General features: G+C 39.1%; 1 protein-coding gene and 1 long non-coding RNA gene across 2 annotated transcripts; both read right to left on the reverse strand.

Annotated features, from left to right (window-relative positions):
* Positions 1-340: 340 nt before the first annotated feature.
* LOC126820517 (uncharacterized) lies at positions 341-6,775 on the reverse strand. Its single transcript, XR_007679979.1, has 2 exons — positions 5,790-6,775; positions 341-756 (listed from the first exon to the last, which is right to left on the reverse strand). It is a non-coding gene; the product is annotated as an uncharacterized LOC126820517 (long non-coding RNA).
* A 2,837-nt stretch (positions 6,776-9,612) lies between these two features.
* On the reverse strand, positions 9,613-11,196 carry LOC126821526 (peripherin-2). Its single transcript, XM_050549973.1, has 4 exons — positions 11,089-11,196; positions 10,715-10,908; positions 10,131-10,368; positions 9,613-9,729 (listed from the first exon to the last, which is right to left on the reverse strand). The coding sequence occupies exons 1-4, from the start codon at positions 11,194-11,196 to the stop codon at positions 9,613-9,615; spliced, it is 657 nt and encodes a 218-aa protein (XP_050405930.1).
* Between the last annotated feature and the right edge of the window lie 1,114 nt (positions 11,197-12,310).

Here is a 12,310-nt window from a genome sequence, read left to right on the forward strand (position 1 = left end):
AACGCTTACCTTAATAACATACAATCTCGCCAACAATCACGTGCCCTAACCTTATTTACATCTCAGCGACCTTGACGAAAATTGAGTTTGCCTTAAGAACTGGATCTAGCCAAAGTTTCGGGCTCATTTTTTTGTGTAATCGCACACAGTTGCATGTTTTATACTGGACTGTCCCTAGTGCGTATTTATAACAAATTTGTATAGGTTTTGTTAAAGATTCGAGATGCCTGATAAAGTTTAAATATAGAGATTAAGACCAGATACAATTCAAAGTACTTTTAGTAGAAACGAACTCTTTGGTCCAACAATAAATTACGTCCCACATCACTGAATACCAAAGTATTAATAAAGATCTTTATTATTTCGTAAAGAAAAATTCTGACAATATTTTCACAATGGACAGTGTATTTTTGGATAATATCTCGTCATCATTCAAGTTTCAAGTTTTTATTCATCGTCGCTGGAATCGTTACCCTTCAGTAAAAACTCATCCAATTCTGGATCTTGTCGGATTGCCTTGATCACATGCTTGGGTCTGATTTTGTTTCCATAGCGAACCCTTGTGGCGGACAAATCTAGAATTTCTGCCATGATATATTCCAGAACTCCCGCTAAATAAATTACTGCTCCGTCACTGACAGGTTTTCCAGTGGAACGCCACACTCGGCGCTTAACAGCATCGGGCTCTACGATCAATGGCTTTTCCGACATTTGGATTTTCTCCTGTGCCATATTTATAAAGGCTGGCAATTCGTCCTGAAACAAATGCAATGGATCCTAGTTTATTAATCATTGTCAAGGCTACAGCTTACATCCCAATGATAAGATTTCAGTCACATTTCTGTACTAATCCCTCCAGGGATGGGCAAATTAAAGTCTACGATCAATGGCTTTTCCGACATTTGAAGTTTCTCCTGTTCCAAATTTATAAAAGCTGGCATTTCGTCCTGAAACAAATGCAATGGATCCTAGTTTATTAATCATTGTCAAGGCCACGGCTTAGATCCCAATAAGATTTCAGCCTCATTTCTGTACTAACCCACCAGGAATGGGTCTTATCATCGTGATCTAAGCTGTTGCCTTGACAATGATTAATAAACTCGGAGCCTTTATAAATTTGGTACAAGGCTGACATCTTAGAGAGGGGTTCAATAGTCCGCGGGTGCACATACTATAAATATGGGTATCAAAAAACAACAATAGGTATGGTGGCTGATTGGTATCATGTCGTGATGTCACCCTTTATAACCCGACATCACAACATTTTAACCCGACGATACGACATTTTTACCAGACACCACGACATTAAAAATATCGTAATGTCGTGTAAAAATGTCGTATTGTCTTGTTAAAATGTCGAAATGTCGGCCATCTTCCCCTCAATATACAGTTTCATTATGTACACTGATCCTGGTCTTGGTCAAGTAAGTTCCCGTGGATTTTGCAGCGTCCATGGTTTCTCCCTTTCTGTAGTGCAGGACGAAGAGCCTGACAAAGAACAGTGTCAAGTTGTGTAGATGGGATAAAAGCACAAGCCCCTGTGTACACATTGCCGTGGACATAAAAGAACCTTTCACAGTTGGAATTCGATGGAGAAATGCCACTGTCCCTAGAAAATTTCTTTCATAGCACTCTGCATAGCGTATGCTTATCTCCAATAGTCCGAATGGCGCAGAAAAGTAGGAAACGTAAATGGAAATGAAATAGGGTTTAACGTCCCACTGTTCTGCTCTGAGTGGACTAATGAAGACGGGCATACTATGGGAGAAACTTTGCTCGGATAGCGGCGCTACCGGCCTACTATTGGATATTGAATTCAACCAACTCTTGGAAAAATGATTACATACCATTGTCAGGGTTGGTGCATTATATTGCATTGTCGGGTTGGTGTATGACATTTCATTGTCTATTGCTGTTGGTGCTTCACATTTCATTGTCATGGTGGGTACGTTAGTATTATAGTCAAGTGTTCGTTACGGGTGTACATTTACATGTGATCATCAATCGTAAAAATGGCAATAATAGATATTGGCGGACTGGTGCACCCGCGGACTAGTGAGCATTCCCTAATTAGATGTATAATCTTCTGGACGTTCCTGGTCGTCCTTATTAAATTGCAATATGAAAATACCGCCCTATACCGCCACCCCTGTTCTAGGGCTATTTTGCATTCCAATTGCCAAGGGTTCTTTTACGTGCATGCAAAAATAAAAAAAAATCTGAACCCAATCTTTTACAATTTTCACGTTGGCATGTACGTAAAAGAACTCTTGACGGTTGGAATTTGACGAAAACGCCGCTATACTGACAAAATTTCCCTCACAGCACACTTCAAGATGGTTTGTGCCCGGCTTCAATAGCCCGGATCGGTGCAAAAAATTATGACGTTAAACCCCATAATTTATTTCATTACTGCAAGTTTTTCTAAAATTAATTTCTTTGATTACCAAGACAATATAGAGAGGGCTCCTGTGTCATATTTTCTGATAATTGTTGGTTAATATTGGCATCAGGCGGTTATTAAAAAAAAAATAGCAAAATATGCCATACTTTTATACAGCTGTTATTAGTTTCCATTCCACACGTTTACAATTATTATCATGCCCCCAACACTGCTGGAACTTGACCACTGAGCGTTTTTTCATTGAGATGCCTTTTATTCACACGTAAAAAGGGCGTGGTTATAGTATTTCTACACCAATGGAAATGCACCAATACAGAATTTCACTCATGGAACGGAAAATGTCGATTTTCCCCGAGCTAAAACTTTTTTAAAATTCCATTTGTCATAAAATGACTTGCAGAATTATTCAAAAGAATACACTGATAAATTGTTGTTCTTAAATATGAAATCATTCGTCATTTCATGATTCATAGAATTTTAAAAATTATCCCCAGGAGCTGTACTTAGGTCCATTAATTGGGCTATGTTCAAATATAGTCAATTTTATTTTCCGTTGTTTACAAACTGTGTATGGATAGTCTATTATATAGGAACTGAAATTTGAAATATCTAATTTCCGCCAGATTTGGTAAGCATAATGAAAAAAGTTTTCTCAAGAAATAGATTTATAAATTGATTTAATATGTGTGAAATAACATTTGTAAGATTCGTTTTAAAAACTTTTTCTCCAGAAATCGATTAATCACTTAATGCTTCATTTCTATTTTAATTGTCTGTATGTTTTTCGGCAACTCCAACTGTTTATTATTTGTAGGCCTTTAACTTTTGATTTATTTATATTTCTTTTAATTATTATTAGGAGTATTAAGAGTATTTTTTATGACTAAATGGTAAGATAACAGAGACAAAACGCGACACCGGCCATCAAAACAAAGTACTAAAATTTAGAAAATAAATCAAATTATATTGGTAAGTATCACAAAACAAAACTTTTGTCGAGAAATAGTTTTAGAAATTGATTTAATGAGTGTGAAATAGTTTCATTTATCGCGCATATTTTTGTTCTCCGTTATTACAGAACTGCTCCATTTCATCATTTCTAAAATTAGATTGTAGTCAACCCTTTATGACATAACTTTAATACAGTTGACCTTCCACGAGGTCAACTTAAACAATGCTCGTCTTGACCAATGGTAACAGGGATTGCCCGTCTTGACCAATGGTAACAGGGATTGTATTAACCCTATAAATTAATTTGCCAGAACCAATGGCCTATGCTGTAAATATCTTTATACAGTTCTCGTTTTTGGTCATATTTTACAAAAAGTCAGACTTTTACGACCTATAGTTCGGAGTTTTCGCAAGTCTGACTTTTCGTAATTATTATAGCTCTAAATTCGAATCGAATTCGGGCCAAATAGGTGCGAGAAGTCAAAGTTGCGGGTTGGATCTATTTCATAAGGCCAACCTCACGAGATATTAACAGGGCTAGCGCTAATCCCAACCCTAACTCTGGACCTATAGCCCCAACGCTTACCTTAATAACATACAATCTCGCCAACAATCACGTGCCCTAACCTTATTTACATCTCAGCGACCTTGACGAAAATTGAGTTTGCCTTAAGAACTGGATCTAGCCAAAGTTTCGGGCTCATTTTTTTGTGTAATCGCACACAGTTGCATGTTTTATACTGGACTGTCCCCAGTGCGTTTTTATAACAAATTTGTATAGGTTTTGTTAAAGATTCGAGATGCCTGATAAAGTTTAAATATAGAGATTAAGACCAGATACAATTCAAAGTACTTTTAGTAGAAACGAACTCTTTGGTCCAACAATAAATTATTCAAATCGATCAAAGATTATTCTTAAATTATGACCTTTTTAAAGATAACTTCCTGTGTACAAACTGGGGGATTTGATGATATATTTGGACTAAAAACATATTCAAACTAATTAATCTATCAAAATTTTGCTTCAAATCCTTCTCAAAATTCCTCAAGCTATAAAAAATCTATGTTTGTGTCAAGTGACTTGGCTGACGAGGTATCTGTAGTATCTATAGCAGCGGGTGTGAAGCCGGGTGAGAATTCATTGCAGATAGTAAGGGAGCTATAGGTTCAGGTTGTTTCGAAAATCGCGTACAGACATTCTACCATGCTAGATGAGTGGACAGCGGTGTCCGATACTCTGAACTTGATTCTTAAGTTGCGGATTCCTTTCCCATGGGGGTGGGGGGTCCGACAAAACGTCGAAATTTCGAGTTTAATTCGACTTTTGCATACAACAATCAACTTTCGTGCATATAACTTTATATACTGTAACATCAAAAACACTGCTTAAGAAGACCCCCGACCCTTCCTTCCTCCCTTAATAACACGCTTTACCTCCCTGAGAGATAGGATATTCGACTTCCGTGTACAACAATAATTTTTTCGTTAAAAGTTTCACTATTGGTCCACTAGAACATAACACCAACTTAAGAACGCGAAATCCCCTTCTATCTCAGATAAGAACGACAAAACGTTGGGCCCACACGTCGACCAACCTCAGATGTCATCAAAAACACTGCTTAAGAAGACACCCGACCCGTCCTTCCTCCCTCAAGAACACCCCCATTACCTCCCTGAGAAATGAGTTAATACTTCCGTGTACAACATTAATTTATCAGTCAAAAGTTTCACTATAGGTCGACTAAAACTAAAACATAACACTAACTTAAGAACGCGAAATCCCCTTATATCCCGGATAAGAACGACAAGAGGGGTAGGGGGGGGGGGCATGGGTGAAATGACCAAAAATGTCGATTTAATTCGACTTTTGAGTACAACGATCAACTTTAATGCATACGCCAACCAACCTCAGTTGTCATTAAAACACTGCTTAAGAAGATCCCCGATCCGTCCTTCCTTCCTTAACAACACCCCCTTTACCCCCCTGAGAGATAAGTTAATTCGACTTCCGGATACAACATTAGTTTCACTATTGGTCTACTAGAAAATAACACTAACTTAAGAACGCGAACTCTCCTTCTATCCCGGATATGAAATGAAATGAAATGGGGTTTAACGTCCTACTGTTTTGCACCTATACTGGGCTAATGAAGACGGGCATACGCCATACAGTGTGCTATGAGGAAAATTTTGCCCGGGCAGCGGCACTATCGCCTACTCTTATATCGAATTCCAACTTTCAGGGGATCTCTTTAACGGCCAATGCAGGGATCGAACACCCGACCTCCAGGCTAGCGAGCCAGCGTCTTACCCACTTAGCCACGTGATCCCCATCCCGGATAAGAACAATAAAACGGGGGAACATGGGTGACGATTTAAGATTTAAGTCAACTCCATGCCTACAAATATCATCCTTCCGCCTATGTAAACTTACCTTAGATGACATCAAAGACTGTATATTATGCTTAAGTAGATCCCCGACCCATCCTTCATCACCGTCAGAGATGAGTTAATTCAACTTCCGCGTACAACATTAATTTTTATACGTCCACATTCATAATGTGAACGTATTATGCCGTCGCCCCTGTCTGTGTGTGTGTGTGTGTGTGTGTGTGTGTGTGTGTGTGTCTGTGGTTCGCCTACAGGGCGCAATTCTTCATGGATTTTCTTCAAACTTGGTATACTTATTCCTTATACCCCAAGGAAGATCCCTATTGTTTTTGGTGCATGCCCGACCCCCCGGGGCAGAGCCACGCCCATTTCTAGTATTTGTTTGTTTGTCGTCTACAGGCCACATTTCTTAACTAATAATCTTGAAACTTTGCATACACATTCTTTGTACCCTAAGGAACATCCCTATCGTTTGGGGTGCATGCCCAACCCCCAGGGGCAGAGCCACGCCCATTTTCTTTTCGTGTGTCTTTGTGTCGCCTACAGGGCGCAATTCTTACTGGATTTTCTTCAAACTTGGTATACTTATTCCTTATACCCCAAGGAAGATCCCTATTGTTTTTGGTGCATGCCCGACCCCCAGGGGCAGAGCCACGCCCATTTCTAGTATTTGTTTGTTTGTCGTCTACAGGCCACATTTCTTAACTTATAATCTTGCATACACATTCTTTGTACCCTAAGGAACATCCCTATCGTTTGGGGTACATGCCCAACCCCCAGGGGCAGAGCCACGCCCATTTCCCATTTTCTTTTCGTGTGTCTTTGTGTCGCCTACAGGGCGCAATTCTTACTGGATTTTCTTCAAACTTGGTATACTTATTCCTTATACCCCAAGGAAGATCCCTATTGTTTTTGGTGCATGCCCGACCCCCAGGGGCAGAGCCACGCCCATTTCTAGTTTTAAAAAGTACCATATCAATCAAAGCAGGAATGTGGACGTATATTGCAGCGGTAGCGATGCTCTTGTTTCGTTAATCGTTTCACTATAGTACACGGGTGAGTACGGGTTTTATATAGCGCGGTTCTCGGAAAGGGGAGCTGATTTAGTTGGCGACCCTAAAAGCTCCTGACGTCCATCTGTTTCACCAAATACAATCTGTAGAATTTGTCTTACTCATGATATTCCAAGATCTTCCAGACAGAGTGATATTTTCATTAAGGACTCCAATGAATCGCCCCGTACGGTGTTGTCGATCTATTCACTAATGTGCCAAGACAAAAAGCCTTAATTTGAGAGTTCTTGAAACCCGTGTTTGACAACTTTTTTACACCACTGGATACATCACTGCAAATTGATACCATTATTCCTTTGATCAAGCAATGCCTGGAATCCACATATTTCACATGGGGGAAAAACTATTATGGACAGATCCATGGTTTACCGATGGGAAGTCCTTATCTCCGCTGTTACAAAAAGAAGACGATAAGAAGAGAGAAAACCAACACTCATGGACCAGTATATCTACTACAAATCTAATCACTAAAATGCATAAAAATCAGGTATTATCACTACCTTAACTAAAAGAGCCGAAACCATTTGTGACCGGAATCCCTCAACCTAAAAGATGTCTTCATCCAACACAACGGCTATTCAGTACATATGGTTCATTAATGCCTCGTTATCCAACCTTCAAAAACTTGATAAACCCAAAAACTGATACACCCCTAATACGAGTCTTTATAACTTTCCGCGACAGTTTAAGCAGTGTTTTTGATGACATCTGAGATTGGATGACGTATGCACGAAATTTGATCGTTGTACTCAAAAGTCGAATTAAATCATCATTTTTGGTCATTTCACCCATGGGCCCCCAGTTTCGTCGTTCTTATCTGAGATCGAAGGAGATTTCGCGTTCTTAAATTAAATGTTATGTTCTAGTGGACAAATAGCGAAACTATACGCGGAATTCGAATTAACTTGTCTCTCTGGGGGGTAAAGGGGGTGTTCTTAAGGGAGGAAGGAAGGACCGCGGGTCTCCTTAAACAGTGTTTTTGTCGACATCTGCGGTTGGTCGACTTAGGCACGAATGTAGATCGTTGTACGCAAAAGTCGAAATAAACTTGAAATTTCGACGTTTTGTCGGACCCCCCGTCTCCCATGGGAAAGGGACCTGCAACTTAAGAATCAAGGTTCAGAGTATCTTGTAAATATGTTGCCTTTAATCGCTGTCCATTTACAATAAATATCAAAGCGTAATTAAATTCTCGGATTATCAACTGCCCAAAATTGTTGTACGCTTACGTCTCTCACTTTTTCCTAGTCCGCTCACCACCAAGTCTATCAACATAATTATACAACAAGCGCCCCCTAACGCTGAGAGATCGGACAATCTTCGCTTCCAACCTTTGACGTCACTCGAGCAGATATTCCTAATTGTCGGGTTGTCGGTTAGGGAAACCTTTACACTTTTGACCTGTGGACATATATTGTCGTCGCCCCTGTCCGCCAGTACGACCACAGTGTGTGAACACTCTACAGGTCACAATTTTTATCCGATTTTGACGAGATAAAGGTTTATCTCAAAAAGATCTCGGTTCCTATCGATATTGGCATGTATCGGACTGTCACTTCATGGATCATTGCCCCTGACTGTACGAAAAATCACGTTTTTAGCTTGTGGTCCCTCTAGAAGTCGCAATTTTTATCCGATTAAAAAACAAACGCTTGAATATGTCACCGTTACACCATAATCATGATTGAGTTCGAATTTCGTGAAAATCGGACCGAAACTGTCAGACTTTGAAATAATGCTTTCATGAGCGACTACATGCATTTCCTGTAATAACGAAAGTTTTAAATTTATATTAATTAACGTTAAAAACAAGTTTCTCGGTGAGCAGATTTAGATGTACAAAAAAAGACGTTTTATTAGTCAGAGATGGTTGCCCGCCATGAAGGTTGTGACCATCTATATCTTAGTTTTTAATAGTTCTCAAATTCTTCAGTTTATTTCTCAGGTCTAATCCAATGGTGGAGGCTTAAATAATCCTTGTATATCTATTCGTCACACAATGATGCATCCTGTGGAGCTTGTGAAGCCAAATTCACTGCCTTAATCCAGTCATTAACTTTAGTGACAGATTGCCGACGCTTGCTAGATCTTAGACGAGCGCGAAGAAATTTTCTTTTATCTCGCAACTTTTCCTTAGGAAAAGCATCAAAAACAGATACAACTTCTTGGCAAGAGACTCGGCGTTCTTTTTTCTTTGTTTCCCAATATGCAACAGTAGAACCCAATTGATGGTTGTTGGTAAGATCCAAGTAGAAGGTAGAATTTGACCTATTTCTATTATTAAGAGGGGGAGGAGGTGGGGGAGGGGGTGGTCCGCCACCACCACCTCCACCGCCACCGCCACCATCCATATCTGCATACATATCTTCATTAATTCCAAATCCTCCTCCACCGCCGTCATCTTCCTCGTCTTCGCAACCACCCCCTTCTTCATCATTATCATCATCACAGCCCAACAGGGGTTCGTCTTCTTCGGCATCATCACCACCACCTAACAGAGGTTCAGCTTCTTCGCCAGCTTCTTCGTCATCAGCTTCTTCGTTATCAGCTGTAAAAGAAAAATAATTGGAAACTGGTTTGAATGATGGCGTAACTACATCCGATACCTCACCCACCCACCCAACCCTTTTAATTGGAATTCTTCATTTCAAGACAGTTAAGCTCACTTAATCAAATTCATTAGGGCTACCTAATTATTTCATCAAGTCCAAACAAAGTTATCAAACAGTAAGGTGTTAAATTTGAAACGCACTTATCAAACCCAAAGATGATGCCAAAAATGTTAACCCTACCCTAAAACTGACCTGTAAGTTTGAAGAAATATCCAATTGTTGGTGCTTCTGGGTCACCGAGTTCAAGAGCTTGCGCTATTGACGTCTGTAGGAACCGGGTCATGATAACTACAATCAACTAAAATATATCTTAAGATCTTAAAAAATCGATTCATTACAGTGCTAGTCAAATAGATAAAAAAAAGTAGTGGAGGGCCGTTAACCCTGGAGCAAATTAATTCATAGTTTTAAACACCCAAACAATTCTGGCAACTTTTAAATTAAATCCTGTTGAGCGCCTACGCAATTTTGATGGTTAGAATTTAGAAGTCATTTATAAGTACAGTGGCAGTGGGTGTCCTGGTTACCTAAAGGCAGCTATAGAAAATGGTAGACAGAAAAACATTTTTCCTTCTCGATACCAGTAATGCAACTGAACAATTCCAGCAATTTTTGTAATAAATCTTTTGTAGAATTCTTACAATGTTCTGATTGGATAAATGATTCCGCCAAGTATGAAACGATTTCTAGAATACAAACCTGAAATGCTGCTGTTCCCAGGAGAGCAAATCCAGTATAGGTCATCAGCTGTTTTCCATAAAAAGTCACCAAGGATTCTCTACAACCCTGGGGATAAATTGTTGTTTTCATTCTGTAGTCATAACTGTAGTGCATATCGTTATCATGCACGTGGTGGTTGATGCAAGGTCGTCGAGAAGCTGAGTCACAGCAGCTAAAAGGCACGTCGTCATTTCTGTATCCTCCTACCTGAATTTCGCTACAAAAAGTTAGAAATTAGAAATTGGTGAAGATGCTAATGCTCGGTTTACATTCTGATTCAAACGTTCCGTCTGCAAGGGCCTACAGCTGGGTGTTTTGAGAGGAATATGGCCAATTTAACACGACATCACAACAAGCCGACATCACGACACCACGGGTTGTCGGGTTATTTAAATTGAAATGTAGTGATGTCGCCTTATGATACCAATCAGCCACCATATATAAATGGCTTACTCTTTTTAATTAGCTTTCATTGGCTTTTTGGCGATTGAAAGCATTTACTGGAAAGGATTTAGACACATCGAAAAAAAGAAAATAAAGGAACATAAAAGCAAGCAACCTACGTTTTTTTTCTATCTGTGTTAACGTATTCTTCTCTAATCCAGGAGATTTTAAACCAATCAGTATATTTATTATTTCCACAACATCTAAAATCTATCTGTAGAGTATCAATCTCAATCTTTAATGTTTTATTTGTCTTATAATTCCTCATAGCTTTATATATTCCTTTATCGAAAGCTCTGTTTAGATACCACGTCTGTCCAAAGGAGACTCCCGCCATAACAAGAAGTGTTAAAAACAAAATAGATCCAAATATTAGACCTGGAAACAGCAGACCTGACCTCTTTTCGCGCATCTTCGAACGTCGGCATGAAAGCAGTACAGCTCCAAGGGCAGTGTTATGAATTGTAGAGTATAAGCCAAGGAATATTATAACTCCAGGAAGAGCTGCCGTGTTAAAACTCTCTATTAGTCTTATTTTTGATTCCACTTCCACTTTAGCATACCCGCCAACCGCTATTAGAGCCACAGAAGGTCCTATCATCATAAAACATAAAATGGAGGCACCTATTGCCATCTGCTGACGTTTGTCTTCGGTAATCAGAGACCCCATAGTAAATGTCCTTCCTTAATAAATTGGCTTAATTCTAAACTAAGAAAAAGACTTTTCTAAAACACTCTTAGTCTTTATAGATTGTTATATTTTTACGTGTTGTCACTAGTCGATTGTCTAGAGTGATAACTTGGACGCCTAAATTTGGGCTAGGCCTAATTTACTTAGTAATACCAGGCTGAGCAACCGCAGTGCCAATCTAATCACAAACAAATAATATTAATTAATACTTAATAATTACTATTAATAATAGCCTAAATAGGCCTACTTTTTTTAGGATTGGGCCCATCGCAACTGTTCACAGGGTAGAATGGATACAACCTATTTTCTTAATAAACAAAAAAACAACACTAAATGACATCAATCATCAAGAAGCTGATCACTTTTCAGTCGTCATTTCCAACTAGAACTAGAATCAAGATGCTATTGCTAGGCTAGATTATTGTGAGTGATTGTGAAAGTGAAGAGGGTGGGATGCAACTTCATTCTTCCAACCTGCTATAAAGCAAACTTGAAAACCCGGTGTCGGAGCTGATGATATTCTCATAAGTTAAAAAGGGCCCAGATAATTAACTTCAAGACCATAACACTATTAAAACATCAGTAAAAACTAGAACAAGATCGGTTGTTGTTATTGTTAGTAAACAAAATGGCCACTCCTTTTTAAACGTCATAGAAATATGCCATCAAAACATTACGTCATTTTCTGAATAATGACGTCAAAAGGCATGCATACTAGAGTCCGCACTGATCACGTTTATATCCGTCTGCTTACAGCTGGCCCCTGGGGCCCGGACTTATTGTTGTTTATTAAATTATTTGGCGCAATGTCCCTTTAGTTTTTGCAAAATAGTTTCCTATCTGTTTTTATTTCTGTCGAGGATCGGCCATCTTCTGAAATGTCTGAACTAACGATACACGATATAACAATCGATATTTGGATGTTGCATCAATGGGTATAAATTGGATAGTATGAGTAATTAATTAATGCGATTAAATACTAAAATACTTAATAGCCTGGTGCGACTCGAATCCGACTTCCGAG

This window comes from Patella vulgata, chromosome 5 (genome assembly GCF_932274485.2).
Source record: "Patella vulgata chromosome 5, xgPatVulg1.2, whole genome shotgun sequence".
NCBI lineage: Eukaryota > Metazoa > Mollusca > Gastropoda > Patellidae > Patella > Patella vulgata.

Excerpts from the sequence above, each read along its gene's own strand:
- LOC126821526 (XM_050549973.1), bottom strand. The coding sequence starts at position 11,196 with ATGATAGGACCTTCTGTGGCTCTAATAGCGGTTGGCGGGTATGCTAAA. Across the intron at positions 10,909-11,088 it reads ACACGGCAGCTCTTCCTGGA|ACGTGGTATCTAAACAGAGC; the intron begins GTTATAATATTC and ends TCCTTTGGACAG. Across the intron at positions 10,369-10,714 it reads AACACAGATAGAAAAAAAAC|CGAAATTCAGGTAGGAGGAT; the intron begins GTAGGTTGCTTG and ends AACTTTTTGTAG.